Consider the following 20952-nt stretch of genomic DNA (forward strand, 5'->3'; position numbering starts at 1 on the left):
AGGACGTCATTGGCCCCTCACAGCTGGGAGGCGCACCGCCGGTGCAGACGCAGGACCAGGCGCAGGCCACTCCTTCGCGGGACACTCGTGCTACCCGTGCTGTGCCACCGGATCGTTTCACCTACTCCCAGGACCACGTGCGAGCACAGGCCCGGAGGACCAAGCGTGGTCGCGGCGCGGGGCAGGGCCAGTAGAGCAGTCTTCTCTTTGTTTACTTGCTTCACTTTCCAGTAGAGCAGCTTGAACTACCAGAGCAATACAGGGTTACTAAAGCGCGGTTTGAGAGAGGAGAGGGATCCTCACGTAGGGGTTAGCTATTATCGGACAACTTGGCATATTGAAATTTCTACTGTCATGCTTCCTTGTCCCATTACTACATCGTCGTTGTGTTCAACTATTGCACTACCTCCCTCCTAGTTCGAATCTAATATCATCTATGTAACCGCAATGCAAATAATCGTATCATGTTCAAATTATACTACTATTTCTTCATGTTACATAATTCTCCTTGTTTAAGTCCATATAATGTTTCTACGACCCAGACTGCGATAGGCCTATATAAATTATCCGAGTACTAATACGTCGAATAAGGTACAAAATAATACCTCACTTAACATATGAAATTGCGCAACAACCAACTTCAATACATTTTTATAACAATATTAACAAGTTTTACCAATAAATACTTCTTTATTTATTATTAACATAACATAGAAAAATCTTTTGGCCGTACTTTTTTCATCTGGGTGGGGCGGCAAGGGACCCAGATGAAAAAGTACGGCCGCAAGCTCTTTATGGGCGGCCAAAATTGTGATTAGGCCCTTGCCGCCCATACAGAGGGCAGCAAGGGCCTAATCGCAATTTTGGCCGACGGCGGCAGACGGCGCGGTCGACCCACCGTCTGCCACGTCAGCTTGCCGCCCACCATTAGGGCGGCAGGGGCTATTTCTGCAATTTTTTTTGTCGATAGATTATTTCTGTAAATATTAAAAAAAAATCTAAAAACAAAAAAAACTCCTGCGGGCTGTGTCTGCGGCGACTCGGCAAAGAATGGTGCGATCCATTGGCACCTCGTGTGGTCGGCGAAAGCGCTGCGGTTTCCGCTGTGCGACCACGCGAGGACGGCGCCGGATCGGGTCGCCTTTCCGTGGCCGAAAGCAACCGCCGGCTTTCGGTGTATGGTGGTCGAAGGCTCGCTCCAAGCGGCTAGTGGGCAAGCGCTTCCGAATTATCTTTCGCCTTGTCAGCCAAATATTTGGGATTGGCCACGTCCACGTGTGGATTCTTTGCGTGCATCTTCCGAAGCAGCCAGCAATGCAAAGGATCAGTATTTCAGATGAAAGGTTGGAGTTTGAGATGATGTGCATTGCAACTTTGCAACTTCCCATCAAATAATATATGCCGCTACTGTGATCAGGCAATATAGGCTGAGTTTAGTTCCAAACTTTTTCTTTAAACTTTCAACTTTTCCATCACATTAAAACTTTCCTACACACATAAACTTTCAATTTTTTCGTCACATCATTCCAATTTCAACTAAACTTTCAATTTTAGCGTGAACTAGACACACCCATAGTCCGAAATGCAGAGATTCATATCCATCCTTTGCCGCTTTTCTCCTGCCTCCCACTTTTCTCATTCTCTTTTTCCGTGTTCAGCTGAATCGTCTCTGCTTTTCGTCCATCTCCGCGTCCGCGCTCTCGTGGCTCCACCTCCACGCACTCGCGTACACGATATGGGCGTGCGACCTACGCCAATATGCAGAAAAAAGAACGGCAAAGCATAGCAACACACCTCTTCGATCTCCCATATACAAATCGTTCGTCCCATCCGTCAGCGCGCATACAAATAGCCGGCGCGCCCGCGGCGAGCGTTTCGTACTCTGTCTGTTCTGCCGCACGAGACACGAGAGCCACGGATAGCTAGACACAGACGGCGCGCGGAGACAGGGGCAATGGACGGGCATGGGAAGGAGGGCAGCAGCAACGGCGCCAGCGGCGGCGGCGGCGGCGGCTGGAGCGATCAGTGCGACGTGGTGGCCAGGGCCTTCGTGGAGTACTACTACCAGACGTTCGACACCAACCGCGCCGCGCTCGCCGCGCTCTACGGCCAGACGTCCATGCTCTCCTTCGAGGGACACATGGTGGCCGGCGCCGAGGAGATCGGCCGGAAGCTGTTGGGGCTGCCCTTCGAGCAATGCCGGCACGCCGTCTGCACCGTCGACTGCCAACCCACGCCGTCCTTCCCGGGAGGCATCCTCGTCTTCGTCAGTGGCAACCTCCAGCTCGCCGGCGAGGAGCACCAGCTCAGGTTCAGCCAGGTAACAATTCTTGGAACCCGTTAGCACTTGGCTGACACCGACACGACTTCATTTCCCTTCTCTTGTTTTTACTTTCAGTTTGGAAACGGTCTGATCTCGTGTTTATGTTATGATTTGATCCCAGATGTTTCAGCTGGTGCCCAACGAGCAGGGAAGCTTCTTCGTGCAGAATGACATATTCCGGCTCAACTACGGCTAGCAGCAGGTTGCGTGTGGCTGCCGAAAGGAACAGGGTGCTAGGATGCTTTGGGCCCATGTGGATGCGAGATTGCGAGAAGCTTCTCCGGGCCGTCTCTACCGTTTCGCTTTCATCCTCTGTACTTTTACCTTCGTTCATGTAGCATCGTAGAATAAGTTGGGCGATGACCGTGTTGTGTTGTGCCTTCTCCTGATTGTTAAGTAATTCCGTGGAACGATTGAAATCTCCATGCATGGGCTACCGGTTTACATCCATTTAGACAAGAAAACCATTTTTTTACAGTTACACAGGAAATATGTGTACTATCACAATGTCTTTTAACACATGGCAAATATATGAGTCAAGACTGAAAATAATGCTTTTATAATTAAAAAAAAGAAATAGACAAAGGTTAAAATCGTATACCTTTTAAAAAAAAGGAGGAGCGGTGCCAACCGACGACACTGAAGGGTAGCGACCGGCTGGCAAGCAGACGACTGGGAGTAGCGGCGAGACTCATGTTGTGTGCCCCGTCCATGTTGGTTGAGATGGTCCGCTTGATTTTGTTGGCTGATTTAGATCTGGATCTAAATGGAATATGTCCATTCCATTTCACCCATCCCAAAAACGAAAACCCTATAAATTGGGTCCAACCCCACCCGACCCATCCAACCCCTTCAACCAAACACAACCTTATAGAAAATTACTTATGTGCACGTGAGTTTTGGCTCAACCCTTTTCATGCCTATAAATTTTGCTTCATACTCTACATGTACTTTGAGTTTTCATTTTGATCTCTTCTTATCTATTTCGTTAGTGGACCATTAGATTTTTCTAAATAACTATAATGCCCCTTTCTCATAGTTATGTGCTACCTACTTTAAAAATATAGATATCAACTTTTTGAAAAAAAAAATCAAATGGAATAAAATTATTTCCTGCCAAATTTGGAAAGCAAAATTTGAAATTTTCAAACAAATTCAAAAACGATCAAATCCATACAAGAGTTATAGTGTTTCAGCGAGAAACTAAAAATCAAAATTATTTTTATTTGAGTTTAAATTTTGGTGAAAATCTTTTAAAAATTTCATCAATTTTAATTTAAATTTATTTATAAAATTAATTTTAAATTTTAAATTGTGATGAAATAATTCTATCACAAATGAATCTTTTTTCACATTGAGAATTTTATTTTACTCAACAATTCAGCACATAAGTATAATTGAGGGCCGGACAGGCAATATAGTTGTTGTTTTTTTTAAAAAAAAACATGTTTAACCCATGGTTAACTAACTGATATTGGATATGGAGATGATTAAAATGAGAACTCAATGGCATTTAGGGAACTAAACAAAATTTAGAGGAAGGAAAAACTCATGTACACGTAAGGAATTTTCTCCGTTTTGAGATTTGGACTCACGGATATAACCATGCACCTATAACTTTTCCTCCACAGTAAAGGTTTTCTCCTAAAAAGAAACAGATTTTTTATGCTACTCCCTCCGCCCCATAATATAAATCTGATGTGGTAATTTTTAAGCCCACTTACATCACTTACCCTGTTACCCACTTCAAGAAAGTAGTATCGATGAGTGGGTTGGTAAGGTAAGGTAAGAAAGTAGCATGAAGTGATGAAGAAATATTTTTTTTTATTCTAGGACTAAGTGTAGGTAAGAAGATATTGTAGGAATTATTTTATTTTAGAATAAGGTTTTAACTTCAATAGTTGATTTATTTTAAGATGAAGGACTACATGTAATACTACCTCCATCTAAAAATGTAACTATTTTAGCACAATGATTTATCCTAGAATGAAATTACTTCTAAACCTACTACCTCCTCTCAACCAATCACATTATTTTTTATTTAATTTTTTCATCTACTTTCTCTTCTCAACCAATCACAAATTTCATCTAATTATTTTTACCTACTTAATTAATATTTGTACCTATCTAAAAAAGGTTACCATTTTGGGACGAATGCAGTGATTGTCTAACATTTAGCCCTCCGAAACTGAGGAACAATCATTCGGCTGACAAGTGACAACACAACTCCTCGTAGAAACCTTAATCTCATAGGATGGGATCTTACGCCCATATTCGTGATATTATTGCTTATCCTCTATCCTATCGAGGTGATCCCCTCAAATCGACTTGCAAGGAAAAATTAGTCGATTCCGTGCAGATGCAAGCCAAGGAGAAACAACGGGCTAATTCCTAACCAGAATTTCACCAAAGCACCTTTATAAATCTGCATAAACTCTGGAAGACTGGAAAGCCAGGAACAAAGCATGTTTTGGAAAAAGATGCCTTATGATCCTATTGAACTATTTTTTCTTACCTGTCATTTGACTGAAAATTAGGCTAATTTGCAGAAGCTGGAGAAAAGGCGAAGAAGACTGCTGCTGGGGACCAAACTTACAAGACAAGTAGCAAATGAGGTCTTCGGTCCAGGTTTGGATGGAGGGTCTGCACAAGGCACCTAGAGTAGATGAGAGACTGTCAGCTGGAGCTCCAAACTGTGTTTTTGTGCTGCGTCGCTACTCGCTAGTATAGTTGGGAGGCCTAGAGCAGCTTTCTGTTTTTTCTCTACCCTCGATGGACAGCTTCTAGGCTCTTTGCTGTGATGACAGCTCGTGTTTTTGGTTTGGTTCGAATTCTTTATCTTCCTAATCATTTCTAATTTCTTTTTTTCTCGAGGGGACAGGCAGGGTGCTCCTGCAATTCACTATAGAAGAAGAAAATCAGACTTAAAAATCTTATAACAGCACGGTTAATTAAAAGAAAACCGGCGAAAACCCCGACATTGACAAATTGAACCTAAGTACAGCCGTCCAACAGGAGAAAAACTCCTAGAACGAAGCTTTCAAGAAGGTTACGCTGACGGAACGACATCGTCTGATCCTAATGAATCTAGGTTTTCACCCGGAGAAATCTCTTGAAGTTGAGTTGAATGAGGGCTCCAGTAGCAACACCTTCGAGAAGGTGAACGGCGCCCAAAGGGGTTACCGTTGCTAGCACCGAGAGCGGAGCAAGGCTTTTGCCTTGGAGCACCCATCAACCATAGCATCCAAGGCGGGAGCCACCAAATGTTACCTGCACACCGAGAGTACCTGCAATATTCACACCACCTGCACAGACGAGATCCACCCCAATATTCACTCCAATCCACCCCGTCCCCACCCGAGGACGCAGCGGATCTGGGCAAGAGGAGCCAGATCCGGCCGCCCTCCTCACCACCAACGCTGGCCGACACCAAGAGGAGCGCCGGAGAACGCTAGTGGCAGCCGCAGGATGCCTGCATGCGCTGCCCACCGCCGGCCACCGTTGGATCCGCGGCCTCCACAACCGCTGCCCTATTGCTGTCGCCATCCCCGCCGCCATCACCCACAACTCCACCCGCAACTCACCTCGACCACCACCATCGCCCGTCCCCGCCGCCAACCACTCCACCAGATCCGGCCGGAACGGCGCGGATCTGGCGGTCACCGCCGTTGCCGCTCTGGGCAGCTCCCTAGACCGCCCGAGCACAAGAAGACGAGGAGAGCCCCGCCGTCGCCGTCGTTGCGGCCGCGCGGCTTTGCCGGCAGCCGCTTAGGCGACGGTGAGGCGGAGAAGGGAGGTGGGGGAGAGGGGCGGCCGGGTCGTCGCCTCCCGAGCCGCCCCTGGAGGGGCGACGTGAGAGGATCCTTGACCGTGAGAGTTATTCTAGTTTTAAGACAGTAAACTTACATTTGATCGTCTGAAGGGAGTATCATTTCTAATTTCTAGTAATGGAAATGGGGACCGTCAAGCCCTAGCTAAAAAAAAGCATAAAACCTTCAAATCGATCCACATCAAACTGTCCATGTCCAAGCTCCACAACAAGATACTTGCAAAGTGCGAGATTAACTCGTGAGGATCGTCGATGCCAATCGTATGGGGGAAGAACACATGCCTATTATCTCATACGGCCATGGAGTATATAGCAACTGAATCAAAACCATACATCAACACCAGCACTAATCAAGATACTAGCTCATAGTACAATGGTCTGGTTCGTTCATAGTACAATGGTCTGGCAGTAAAACACCACGTGCTGGAACGTATGGCATATGGGTATCATCCACCGAGGGGACAGCACAGTGAACTGCACGTGGCTGAACGAAAAACAGAACGGGTACCATCTACCGACAGGTCGATACATTCAGTGAGCTGAACGAAAAATCGAACCGGACTACTACTCTCCAGTCTCTATTCAGAATCAGGCGACGCCAGAGAAAACTACTCCTACTCCAGTTGAGAACAATTAATGCATGCACCGGTGCTAAGTACTAGCGCTAATTAACTATGTTCGCGATAAGGTATAACCCAAAACCAACCGCTGTCCCCAGCAGTATAAATATGACCTAATTAAGTCTCATCATGAGCCGCTACATCACAGGTTGCAGCAGTAGTTGTAAACAGGTTCACTTGTCGCACAGGGATAGGACACCATGCGTCAGAGAGACGAGCCTCTCCTCTCTTCTCCCTCGCACAGAAACGCCTACCCATGCAAACTTCTATCGTTCACGCTGCTCTCTTTAGCCACCGTGCTCTGCCTCTGCGCGGGCGCCGCCTTCCTCCTACTCTCCCCGACGGCCACGAACCTCTGCGCGAGCTCCCCTGACCCGGCCTCGTGCCAAGCCATCGTCGCCGACGCCGTCCTAGCGTCCCCGCACTCCCACCCGAGCCGCCCGGCGCACGTCCTCCGCGCCATCCTTGCCACGTCTCTCGATCGGCATGACGCGGCCGCGGAAGCGGTGGCGGGCATGCGCCGGCGCGCCAGCGACCCGAGGCACCGCGCGGCCCTGGAGGACTGCGTCCAGCTGATGGGGCTCGCGCGCGACCGTCTCGCCGACGCGGCGGGCGCGCCCGACGTCGACGTCGACGTCGACGACGCGAGGACGTGGCTCAGCGCCGTGCTCACCGACCACGTGACGTGCCTGGACGGCCTCGACGACGGGCCGCTGCGCGACTCCGTGGGGGCGCACCTGGAGCCGCTCAAGTCCCTCGCGAGCGCGTCGCTCGCCGTGCTCAGCGCCGCCGGCCGCGGCGCTCGGGACGTGCTCGCGGAGGCCGTGGACAGGTTCCCGTCGTGGCTGACGGCGAGAGACCGCACGCTCCTCGACGCGGGCGCGGGCGCCGTGCAGGCGGACGTGGTGGTGGCCAAAGACGGGAGCGGCAAGTACACGACGATAAAGGAGGCGGTGGACGCGGCCCCCGACGGCGGCAAGAGCCGGTACGTGATCTACGTGAAGAAGGGGGTGTACAAGGAGAACCTCGAGGTGGGGAAGACGAAGCGGGTGCTGATGATCGTCGGCGACGGCATGGACCAGACGGTCATCACCGGCAGCCGCAACGTGGTCGACGGCTCCACAACTTTCAACTCCGCCACGCTAGGTGATGCTCTCGATCGCCGTCTGCGTCTTTGTCTCTCTCTACTTTCTGAAATTCGCACTCATTCCATCTACGACACTACGACTATTTCGCAAACCGCATCTTTACTTTGCATAATACAACCTTTTCAAAAGGGAAATCACAACATGATAATTCCTGAACGTTGGCGCGCATGAATATTCTTTTCTCTTCTTCAAACTAAACCATGGGTATTCTTTCAGATTGCCTTCTTCGTAACGTCCTACTGACATGCATGGATAGCTACGCATTTCTTGCTTGATATACACTAGTCATCTAAACTTAGCTTGGTAATCGGTATACCAGTCTACACAGTACTGTGTACGAGGCACAGTACTGTAGTGCACTGATATACTCCATAATATAAGCCCCGCTAAGCTCACGTACGTAGGATTGGGTCAGTAAACAGTTAGTGTCAACTTCGAAATAACCGGAAAAGAATCAACAAGTGGATCTCATAATCTAATTCGTTGACTAATATAGTATAAGCAGATAGAAAAATGATTACCAGTGGTTGTTGGTGACATGGTGCGCATGTGCAGATCGATGTGCCATTGGCTAGAATACACACAGGTGGAAACATAGAGTAGTTATCCCCAAAAGCAAAGCACTTAAAATCTTCGGCAATGGTTGTTTGGCTTAAATGGTGGTAGCATCACATCACACAGTGGACGTACTTAATTTTGCACATGTCCGTGCTACGTGCTCCATGCCATGCTCCACTGCTACATAAATACACCGCACTTACACATCCACAAATACCTGCTCTATTTTTTTAGGCTGTGTGTTTAGTTCAGCGCAAAGTTTGGATTTTAGTTGAAATTAGAGATGATGTGACTGAAAAGTTGTGTATGTATAACAGGTTGATATGATGGAAAAGGACTGAAGTTTGGATCCAAACTTTAGATCTAAACACAGCCTTATTTAACAAACACATGCTCTGTTGTTGGACTATAGATACATTCCTAGCCTCATTGAAAACGCACCTACGTATACTTAACATTTAGGAGTATCGGGATTTGAGTTTTTTTTATACTCCCTCTGGGTTGATAATACTTGTCGTTTTGGATAAGGGCACGGTCTCCAAAAAACAACTTTAACTATTATTTTCTATTATAATATGTATAAAAGTGTTAACAAATATATGATTTTATTAAAGTACTTTTTAAGACTAATCTATATATATGTAGTCACCATATTTAAAAGACAAATATTTTAAAAATGATTCATAATCAAAGACTCTAAAGTTTGACCTCACCCTTGCCTAAAACGACAAGTATTATCAGCCCGGAGGGAGTATCATGGTTTACTCGTAGTAATTATTTTCTGATTTTTTTAGTAATTTTAGATCTTAGGCATCGTAATTTGAATCCTTTAGAGGGTGGGCATCATAATTTAAATTTCTTAGATTATATACTTTTCTAATTTATTATTAATTATTTTCAAACCTTCTAGATGGTGGTTTCACCCACATTTCAATTTTTTTTTAAATCATCGGAGGGGAGAGTCGTGTTCCCACCTGATTTTTCCATGGCAAAGAGAGTTTCCCCACGTTTCAGCTTTTAATGCGTGGATTTTAGGGACCGATCACTTTGATGAAAAAAAAACATACCAAATTATGGCAATGCCAAAATTTTGGCATAGTTGTCAAAATTTTGGTGACATGACAAAATTTTGGCAGAATTTCTTATATAGTTACCAAAATTTGACAGCAAACTAATGTATCTAATTTTTTTTTTGACAACTTTATTAAAACTTGGTAAAGTTAAAAATGGTATCTAAGTAAAAAAAAGCCCTTAATTCAGTAACCATAGCAGCAGGACAGAAAGCTGTCAAGGCATCCATTGGTACATAATTTTCTTGCAACACAGTTACTAGGAGTACATAACAGTGCTGAAACTGCACCACAGGCGATAAAGCAATGACATTCTTCGGTATCGCCTTCACTCGTCCTAATTGTTTTTTTTTTTCGAACGAAACGATTTTCATATATTATATACTAAAAATCCATTAAACTTCCTACAAACGCTCTCAAACCGCCACGTAGCACTCCTACAAACGCTCCAAGATCGTCACGTGGCACTTTAATAAATCATAGAAAATCTAAGAAAAAATAAAGCATCTAGCCATTAATTTTCATTTAATTTGGTGGGACCATTATTTTTAACTATTAGATCTATCGTCAAAATTATCAATCAAATTTATATCTCGAAAGATCTACATCGTTCCATATCTGTACGTGAGTTGTACATATGTATCCTCAAACCCACACCCGACCAAAAAAAATTGTACGTACTTCTCTTTCCTTTTTTTTATTTCTCACTTTGTTGAAAAACCAATTTAATAATCAGCACATCTTAACTATAATTTGTTCAAATAAAAAATATATCTCATGGAAACATCCAGGAAAAATATAAATAAATTAAAGTTATAGATATATCACATAACAACATGTATAATTATATTAGATTTTTATTTTCAAAAATAAAACAACTTCGACTGTGAGTAGCATTTTCAAAATTTACTCAATACCTACTATAAAAATATTCATATGACAAAATGACATTACTAAATTTATCTTGAATATTTTCATGTATCATGTTTTCTTCTTCATATATTGCTAGAAAATTAACGACGAAGTATATTCTTTTGATACCGTGTCGATGTCCTTTATCTCCTACCTAGGCCTTCAATCGATCTGGCTGAGTTTATCAAGGCACACAAAATGATACATGTCATCAAAAAAGGATTAATTAAGTATTAAATATTACAAACTTAAAAATGGGTTTATTTGATTTCCTAAAATATTTTTGTATAGAAAGTATTTACAAAACACGCATTGTTTAGTTCGGGAAACTTTTGTAGTTTGGGAACATGCTCGTCATAAATAATAAAGTAGCCAATCAGATAAGCACTTTAAAAGTCAACCTTACTTACTTAAACACTTAATATGTAGTATATAATATAATTTATCAATAGGAATAGCCAAATATATATCAATCGTATGTTTCCACTAATCCCATGTATATAAGTTCTATATAGAAATTACTATCCACCAATCGCCAAGTCATAATAGTTATGAGGCATACATGCATTATGCAACTAATAATTAGTTGATATCCAATAAGCATGTACATATGTTATCAAGTACCAAAGATAAAGGAAGTACTAAGTGGTAACCATCAATAAATGATATGTAAGTAGAGATACACCAAGCCACCACGAAAAATAGTTGACTACAAGTAGAATATGACTATTATTAATAGTGTTCCTACACACCTGCATATACTTCTAATTAAGATGCCACAAGACACTCTAATAAAATAGAGAAAATGTAAGAAAATTATAAGAAAAAGAAAAAATCATTTAGCCATTGATTTACACTTAGACCAGTGGATTCATTATTGTCAACCATTAGAATATATCTATCAAGTAATCCCTCGCTACTAAATACCGGCTAATCCCTCCCTAAGTAGTTTTCTCTTTCTTTCTTTGCAGCTCTAAGGTTTTTCTCAAATTATGTATATATGTAGTGACCACTTCTGGTGGGGTTGCCGAAAAAGCCACGCCACCACATTGCTGCTTCACACCATCCCACCAAATCTCTTCAAAGTATTTATTTTACTAATGGTATAAAAGGGTATTGTGAGCACTCATATAAATGCAGGCACATACAACTTATAAATACAATTACACACCTACCTTATAAAAGGAGAAAAGTACATTCGTACAGGGGAAACTACTATTCGCTAGAAAAAACATATATACTTACGATAAAAAATATCACATGGAACCACATTATATCCCTTTTAATTATAACATTCTCACCTAAATAGTGTTGATAATTAGCACAAATAATTTTGACAATATAGATTATTCTATTGTTTGTTACCCATGAATATGCATCGGTGAATCGGATGTATAATGAAAGAAAAAAACAAACACATATTAACTCATATATATATATATATATATATATATATATATATATATATATATATATATATATATATATATATATATATATATATATATATATATATATATATATATATATATATATATATATATATATATATATATATATATATATATATATATATATATATATATATATATATTTGCGAAGAAGGATGATATGCGAGTTCACATATAACTAGGATATAAATATTTGTTTCTTTACTATTACAATCTATTTTCTTACAAACAATAAATAAATTTCCCGCGCATCTGCGCGGGTTTTCTTTCTAGCTGAATAAAGAAGGGATAAACTGTATGAGTAAGGGGCCTTAGGCCCTAGCTAACTATACTGTAAGCCAATCTCCGAGTCTTTTTTTCTTCCACCAGGACCCAAGTTTTAGCCTCCTACTCGATTTTTGCCATCAAACTGGCCGACTCATCCTAATTGTAGCAGTATGTACTGTGTAGAACAGTAGAAGTGTAGAAGAACCATCGCTTGGAGGCACATTCTCTGAATCAAAGGTTGACATATAGCTAACCAAAAGCACTTATTGCAAACTGGGAATACTTTAATTAGCAGGCGGCACACAAGGGCGATGGAATACCGCGGCGAGTGCAAAACCGGAGCCTGAAACAGCCCAGCTTCTCGCACAAACCAATTAACGACGAACACGGCTTGACGAACAGTATTAAAATGCCCTGTTTCCAATCCACTAGCCCTGCCCAAGGGTCAAAGTAGACGGCCCAAAACGTACGACACGCCGCCACGAGACCACGATGGCACACTTGAGTTAACAACATGCCCAATAGCTTGTACATGAACAATTTGCGTGGATTTTCCTGTCTTGCATTGATGCATTGACTGACTGCAAGCAGTCATGACTAAGTTTGACCTTGGATATATGCGTAACATATGCGTGCGTGCAGCCTTGTCGGGCGACGGGATCATCCTCCAGGACCTCAAGGTGGAGAACACGGCGGGCGCCGAGAAGCAGCAGGCGGTGGCCCTCCGCGTGAGCGCCGACCGCGCCGTGATCAACCGCTGCCGCCTGGACGGCTACCAGGACACCCTGTACGCGCACCAGCTCCGCCAGTTCTACCGCGACTGCGCCGTCTCCGGCACGGTGGACTTCGTGTTCGGCAACGCCGCGGCGGTGCTCCAGGGCTGCGTGCTCACGGCGCGGCGCCCCGCGCAGGCGCAGAAGAACGCGGTCACGGCGCAGGGCCGGACCGACCCGAACCAGAACACCGGGACGTCCATCCACCGGTGCCGCGTCGTCCCGGCGCCCGACCTGGCGCCCGCCGCGAAGCAGTTCCCGACGTTCCTGGGCCGGCCGTGGAAGGAGTACTCGCGGACGGTGTACATGCTGTCCTACCTGGACTCGCACGTCGACCCGAGGGGTTGGCTCGAGTGGAACGGCGCCGACTTCGCGCTCAAGACGCTCTTCTACGGCGAGTACCAGAACCAGGGCCCCGGCGCCAGCACGGCCGGCCGCGTCAACTGGCCCGGGTACCACGTCATCACGGACCAGAGCGTCGCCATGCAGTTCACCGTGGGGCAGTTCATCCAGGGCGGAAACTGGCTCAAGGCCACCGGCGTCAACTACAACGAGGGGCTCTGATTAGAAGGGTAGAGATTATTGATCTGCCATCTTGTACGAGTTGCCATGTTCGCATGCACCCTGTTGGTTCCAATACGGAGTACTAATCATCGTCATCATCAGGAAATAAAAGCAATAAAGCATGCTAATGGCGCAGATCAGATCAATCTGATCGGAGGTGCATCTCAAAGTTCGTTCTGCCACGCCGTATTCACGTGTTATATTCCATGGTCCATACCATAAAGGACAATACACTAGCGCAAATTGCTGGGCCGGGCCATGCTCCTGTACTAAGCTAAAGCCTACCTATGTAGCTAAGACGAAAGTAAGCCCAATAACTTGCTTTTTTTTTTCTTTTTTTACGTGGCCGAATCTGCTTTGAAAACGTCAAACCTTATCTCTGCAACTGATGCGGAGAGTCCCTGAAAGACAACGCAGGCATAATGTCAGTCAGACTCAGATCTTAGTCTTACACAATCATTCTGTTTTGATCTGATCGTTTGTGAATGAAGAATCATCAATTTATAGTCCAAAAAGAAGAAAATTTACATGCTGTTTAGGTCCTTTTGGTGCTGCTCTGTATTCACAGGTTACATACTCACATCTATACATCCAGTACTAATGATACTAAGTTTTCCTACTGCCGTACCTGACGTGTGTGGAACATGGTCTGTGCAAAAAGGTAGTAAAACCACTCAACTTGTAAGATCATACAAGTGAGGAAACACAGACCTGAACTACACAACGATCAGAGAAGCAACAGTAGCAGATGACAAAAAAATGGTTAAGTGGTAACTAAAACTGGAATCAGTGCAGTGGACGGAACAGTGGATCGTAAGATGCTTTGACTTCGGCATCATCCCACTCCAACGCATCCCACCACTCCCTTGTGCATTGTACCGCATTCAGATTACCGACAGGGAGCTCGAGCTTCTTCAGCTTCGGGCAGTCGACAATCTTCAGGTTCCCCAGCAAGGGGAACCGCAGGAAGCACGTAGTGCTGCACAATGCCCTGCAGTTTGCCAAGCCATGGAGATACAGTTCTTTGAGGTTAGGGAAGGGTGTGATGTCTCTGCAAATTCTTGCAGCTTGTTCACTGCTGTTTGCCGCTGTTCCTTGTTCATCATCGCTGAGAGTAATCAGCTCCTCCAGCCCATGGCAATACCAGATGTACAACGATGTTATGTTCTGGACACATCCGGATTTGTAGATGATCTTTACCTTATGAAGTGCCTGAAGGATGATATTTTGCAGGTTTGGAAGGATGGGCTGCTCGTCATTGGAATAATGATCTCCCCGGCTTTGCGAGATAACATCAGGTTGTCTATACATGTGGTCAGTTTCTGTGTTGCCATCGATGATTACCTCCGCTAAGTTGTTGCAGCTCGCGATCCACACTCTCTTGAGTCCGGTCATGTTCTTCCAAAGTCTGCTTGAAGGAAGCTCTACCTTTGTAAGGCTAGCACATGTCTTTATGAGTAGATTTCTTGTCGAGCTAGCGAGGCGATTCGACAAGGACAGTCTCTCCAGAGCCTCGAGAGACTGTATTGTGATATCGAGTATCTTGAGCCTGCGTAGGCTTTCAAGCTCCAGAAATTCAACTCCATTTCCGGTTGCATCAACCTTCCAGTCTCCATAACTGAGATCCATGTACAATACTTGCAGCATTGTCAGGCTGCTTATTACACCACCTGGTATCAAATCCAGTGGCATATGCGAAAGCAGCAGGAACCGCAGGGTTACCAGTGCTCCAAGCTCCCTTGGAAGTGATTTGATGTTTGTGTTATACAAATCAAGGTACTGCAACTCAACTAATGAACTGATCCCGGAAGGTAATTCATGGATAGAAGTATGTGATAAATCTAAAACCCTGAGAGATGGCATGAATTGGAAGAAGCCGTCACATATCTTATCCAATGCAGGGTTGACCTGTAGCATCAAAGTTTTCAGCAGAGGGCAATTAGGTCTCTCATACAGCTCAAGAATGTTGTTTCGCATGAAAGAAATCCGCTCAGCGTCGCTCCATTTCTCTGCACCTGGTGCCTCCTTGAGCCCAACTCCGGCACGGACAAGCCATTTTGTTTCTTTTGTGCCAAAATCTGATGCTATCCACAGAGCCATGGCACGGACCATGGGATGCATACTGATATGATCCTCGTCATCCCCTTTCTCCAGCAAACAGGCAATCTTGAGAACACCAAGAAGGTCATGCCCTTTGTTATAAATCTCATCCATGTCAGTGTACAGGTCATCAATGAAACCTTCACCGATGCAGTACCCTATTATCCATTCCTTAGAAATGGAGAATTCCTCTGGGAACAGTGAGCAATACAGTAGACAAAGCCTTAGCTTGTCACTGGGCAAACTATCGTAGCTGTTCTTGAGAGGCATTAGAACATCCATCTCCATGCCAAGAAGCTGCCATGGGGCAACCTTTAGCACGGTGATGGCATGCTTCCACTCTTTTTCTGTGCGCTTGCTGGCCATCGCCCGGCCGACGGTGATGAGCGCGAGCGGCAGGCCGCCACACTTCATCGCCAGCGCCTTCGCCTGTTCCTGAATCTCAATGCTGGAAAACATGAGATGCTCCCCGACCTTCTCGCGGAAGAGCTCCCAAGCGGGCTCCCATGGCAGGCACTCCATCTTGAGCTTGCGGCGGACATCCATGCGGTCACACACGTCCTCAATCCTCGTCGTCAACACGATCTTGCTCTTGGAGTTGTGCTTAGGTACGGGAATTCCGATCATCTGGAAGTTGAGTGGCTCCCAGAGGTCGTCCAGCAGCAGCACGAAGTTCATCTTGGTGAGCACTCTGTAGAGCATTCCGGCACGCTCCCTGGGCGTTCTGTTCTCCCACGACACGCCGAGGCGGTCGCCGATGATTTTCTGGATATCATCCAGACTGAACTCCTTGCCGACTTCGATGTTGATGGCGACATTGATGTCCGGCGAGTTGATGAGGAAATCGTTGTTGTACTTGTTCAGCAGCGCGGTCTTGCCGACCCCGGCCATGCCGTAGATGCCGACGATGCCCACGTCGCCGTGCCGGACGCACGCGTGGAGCCTCTGAAGCACAGCGTCCATGCCGACGACGGCCGCGCTGGGCATCTCCTCGAAGCGGACCTGCACAAGCTCGTCGGCGACCTTGTGGAACGCGCCCTTCTCCTTGAGGTTGGCGGCCTCGGCGAACATCTCGTCGGCCCTCTGGCTGAGGTGGTAGGTGGCCCTGAGGCCGGGCGCCTGCTCGGGGGGAAGGCGGAGGCGCGCCTGGTACTCCTCCTCGATCCGGGCGGCGGCGTCCTCGAGCCTGGAGACACACTCGAGCCACCACTTGACCTGGCTGGTGGCCTCCATGCCCCGGCGCTCGGCGACGTCGACCAGGCGCTTCACGTCGTCGCGCTTGCTCTTGAGCTCGTCCATCTCGTGGCCCAGCAGGTCGATGTAGTCGCCGCAGGACATGACATACCCGAACGTCCGGGCGAAGTAGTCCTTGAGCGGCCGGAACACCGCGTCCACGATGGACGCCACGAACTCCATCTCCGGCAACCAAAAACCTCGATCTTTACCAAGAAAGCTCCGGTTTTTAGTGGCATACAAAGGGGAAGCACTGGATTTGGGAACGAATTGATGGATTCGAGTGCCTATGGGAGAGGAATGGGGACTAATTTCTGAACCTCGATCTGATCAGCAGACAAGATGCAACTGTTGGGCGAGCATCAGGTGGGATTCTGTGGAACTTAAGAAGAAACGAACGAATTGGCTAGAGTTTCTATAGGAGATGACATAGGGAATGGACAAATTGGTTGATTTGTTAGCAAGGAAGAAACACATAGGTGGAATGGAAGAAGCATACCGGCGCCCGCGATCGTGATGTGGAGTGGAAGATGGAAGCGCTGACGGAGGGAGGAGACGACTCCGAGTCTTGGACTAGTTCGTTCCACTTCAGTCCCAGGGAGTGCCACGGTGGTGAACTGGTGAAGTGCCGGAGTGGGAGTGGGGATAAAAGTGACAGTCTCATTGGCGCCACATACCTTCATAGCGAGGTTATTTTAGGAGGATGTTAGTACTGTACAGCTAGCCAATCTGACAAACGAGATTGGATCTGATTTGTTCTGATCTTCCTACAGCCTACCACATCGATGGGCATGTTTGTGGAGTGGTGAGTAGGATGTAGTGTATCGTTCCACTTCAGTGATATGCATACCGCATAGTGCAGACTTTCAAAGTTTCAACTAGGATCCTTGCAAGTTGTTCAGATGAGTCATATACTTCGAAAGATGCACTATGCATACTTTTGTAAGTCTGCTAATCGACTGAAAAATTAGCGGACAAGCTTCACAAAATTGATTGGTTTTCGTGAAACCGCTAAAAACCGATCAATATTAGTTAATTTTCGTGAAACCGCTAAAAAACCGATCAATATTAGTTAATTTTCGTGAAACCGCTAAAAAACCGATCAATATTAGTTAGTTTTCGTATAGTGTTAATCCAAAGTTGTCAATTTTTAATGGTTTCCATAAATCGGTAAGGAGCGCAAAAATATAAACCCTAGTACCACGGTAATACTAGCTGCTCAAGCTAAAAAACATCCAACTCATTGCTTGGACTACAGCATCTGCAATCTTTTTTTTAGCAAGTCACCAGAGAGAAGAGTTTCTCCACCAGAATATATTGCATCAAGAGATTTTACACAGGGCAGGCTTCATCTACGCAATCGCAGGTGTCCTGGAGGATAGTAGTAGAGAATACACGAGGAATACAGAGAAGATAATACAACACAGAGACAACCTCCCCAAAGAGAACAAATGGCGTTTGCCACCTGCAAACTTACCTAGCCGAAAACCAAATCAACCTAGAGCTGGCACCCTAGCTCAACAACAACCAATTCCTCATGCAGACTTGCTAACACCAAAGACTCAACGCCGGAGGGCCAATATGCCACGCTCAAACTGACTTGAATTTGTGGCGATCGAAGGCTGTGGAATTCGAAGACCACCGACATCAAGCCATCAAGAATCTAACTTTGTCTTGTTGCTATTTGGATCAGTGCCTGCCGACGTCCTTTGGGGGAAAGAAGCCCCAAAGGAGAGAAGAACACCCACATCTGCAATCTTTGGTTCTCCACTTCCACTTTAGGTTGAAATTTTTTTCCGCTTCTGAACTGAGATATCCCTTTGTTTTTAGTTAGCATACTTTCCGACGTTAAACGGTATATTTTATTTGAAAATTTTGTATATATGTGGCTCCGTTCGTTTCCACTTAAAAACTGGATTAAGTTTTGGATATTCGTGGCACGCTTTTTAAACTGTTAAACGGTGTGTTTCGTGCGAAAACTTTCTATATGAAAGTTGTTCTAAAATATCAGATTAATTCATTTTTCAAGTTTGCAATAATTAAAATTTAATTTATCACACGTTATTACCACCTTATTTTACGTAAATTATTTAATCTTCATCTTCTTCAGAAGATACAAACACCACCTACCACCTAGTCATGTGCGACTTGTTTGTTTTATATACCGGTGATAAATCTGAATCGAACGGGGCCTTAAGACTTGTGGTGTTCGTACTCGTACTAATGGCTGGATTAAGCTAGAGGGGATTCCCCAACCTAACACCAAACTTTGCGATGCAATTCTGGGCTTAATAAGGCCTGCATAATATAGTTCGGTCCTGTACGTTCCAGTTGAAGCCCAAGTATAAGCCTGATAGTAGCAGTCCTAATTAAGCTGTAAAGGAATTCCGGATGTAAACAATCTAGTCTAGTCTCGCACAAGCCATGAAGCAACCAACCCAAAGGAATGGCCCATGAAGCACAAGTCTTCTCTGAATAAGTTCACTCTAGGTCCCTCAAGTCGCAAGTCTGATTTTCATCCTCAGTCCGGAAAACCAGATACAAGGATCCCCCACTTACAAAACCATGCAAACGAGTACCCTGGGCAGTATTAACCCCGGTATGGCTGACATGGCACTTACATGGATCCTTTGACTAGGTCTTCGTCCTACGTGGCAATTAGATCCGAAAAATAATAAAACATGTGGGGCCCACATGTTAGGTACACACAAAACTAATAAAAAAGGGTGGGCCCATGTGACATGGCCCCCATATGTCATCCTCACTACTCCCCTCCTCTATCCTCTCTCTTCCCTACAAGAAGGCGGGAGTGGGCGGAGCGAGGTGGGTGGCTGGCGGAGCGGCGACGACCGCTCCACTCCTCTCTCCCTTCCCTATTTTGGCATGTGGGTGGCGGAGGGCATGGAGCGCGGAGTGGCGGCGGCCAGAGTAGGCCGACGGAGCAGAGCGGGCGAGCGGCGCCCGATAGCTGATGGGGTGAAGGGCCGCGATGGATAGACGAGCGCTAGGCGGGGGGGCTTATTAACAGTGAAATTTGGTTAGCCCCGAAGTCATCTCGGCCTAGAGTCTTGGAATCGGTCGATGGAAATTATCAAATCGCCAATAGTCGGATTCTTAAGAAATTAATCTACTAATGAAAGTTTATCCAGAAGTGACCGAGTTCAAGGTGGATGCGGCATGACAGTTTATCTTTTAATTAGAAATAGTCTGTTGGTTTTCCTTTTAATTTTAGAAAAGTGTGTTTAGTGTCCAATAATGACTTTATGTTTTCCTTTTATCTTTAGGAAAGTTTTTTTTCCCAACAAGGACTAGTATCTACCCATGGGTATAATATGTACACCCGGGGTCATTGTAAACGATCTCATAGATCAATACAACTACTGTCGGCGCATCACCACTCTCTTTACCGAGGTTTTTACTTATCATTCGGCGGAACTTGGCACTTGACGCGAGGCTGCATCGGCTTTCGATCTCCAGCGAAGGGGTCAGCCCTACGTTCTGCCGGCCCTGGCAATTGTATTGGCTACGTCGACATCGTTCAAGGCTGCATCGTTTCGACCTCTTGGATTGCTTTGGTTCGGTTGATATATTTGCCTACCAATTTATCATATATCTATGTTAATTTAGTCTTAGCATATCGATCTACCTCTATCGGCTGCTTCTCGCTTTACGGTATCTGTCGGTATCGGCTAAATCGTCTTGCTAGATTAGATTAGCTTAGACATCTACTACCCTAAAAATCATTCAAAGGCTTGATTGTCTAGATATTGTGTTTCTTTTCATACTTAGTGCTGCATCAGTACATTCGACCTACTAAGTCATGTTTAGAACCGTAATCTCTATTCTGCCTCTTGTTTGCCAATAAGGGTTACATCGGGATTTTAGCCGATGAGTTATCTGGACGTTGCATCGGCTTATAAGGATTACATACAAGTTGGATTTAGCCGATCGCAACAAAGATTTCATTGTTTATCTAATCTTGTGGATTTAATGACATCGGACCTCCAGCCGATATATGCTTTAACTTTCTGATCAGTATTTATTCTATCATGTTATTATTAGCCGATTGGTTTAATGGATTATATTATTATTTTATTACATCAT

At 45.2% G+C, this 20952-nt stretch overlaps 3 protein-coding genes and 1 long non-coding RNA gene across 4 annotated transcripts; 2 read left to right on the plus strand and 2 right to left on the minus strand.

Moving 5' to 3' along the window:
* The first annotated feature begins 1877 nt into the window (after nucleotides 1–1877).
* On the plus strand, nucleotides 1878–2746 carry LOC4325860 (nuclear transport factor 2B). Its single transcript, XM_015778253.3, has 2 exons — nucleotides 1878–2320; nucleotides 2445–2746. Exons 1-2 carry the CDS (start codon nucleotides 1955–1957, stop codon nucleotides 2517–2519), a joined length of 441 nt encoding a protein of 146 aa, XP_015633739.1. The 5' UTR covers nucleotides 1878–1954; the 3' UTR covers nucleotides 2520–2746.
* Nucleotides 2747–6886: 4140 nt separating this feature from the next.
* LOC4325861 (pectinesterase) lies at nucleotides 6887–13643 on the plus strand. The gene is made up of 2 exons (XM_015765656.3): nucleotides 6887–7918; nucleotides 12821–13643. The coding sequence occupies exons 1-2, from the start codon at nucleotides 6973–6975 to the stop codon at nucleotides 13513–13515; spliced, it is 1641 nt and encodes a 546-aa protein (XP_015621142.1). The 5' UTR covers nucleotides 6887–6972; the 3' UTR covers nucleotides 13516–13643.
* Nucleotides 13644–13650: 7 nt separating this feature from the next.
* Nucleotides 13651–17516, minus strand: LOC136353472 (uncharacterized). The gene is made up of 2 exons (XR_010736814.1): nucleotides 17348–17516; nucleotides 13651–13916 (listed from the first exon to the last, which is right to left on the minus strand). It is a non-coding gene; the product is annotated as an uncharacterized lncRNA (long non-coding RNA).
* LOC4325862 (disease resistance protein RPS2) lies at nucleotides 13980–17516 on the minus strand. The gene has a single exon (XM_066304429.1). It carries the CDS (start codon nucleotides 17029–17031, stop codon nucleotides 14302–14304), a length of 2730 nt encoding a protein of 909 aa, XP_066160526.1. The 5' UTR covers nucleotides 17032–17516; the 3' UTR covers nucleotides 13980–14301.
* Nucleotides 17517–20952: the final 3436 nt, after the last annotated feature.

Source organism: Oryza sativa, chromosome 1 (genome assembly GCF_034140825.1).
Source record: "Oryza sativa Japonica Group chromosome 1, ASM3414082v1".
In the NCBI taxonomy this organism is placed as follows: domain Eukaryota; kingdom Viridiplantae; phylum Streptophyta; class Magnoliopsida; order Poales; family Poaceae; genus Oryza; species Oryza sativa.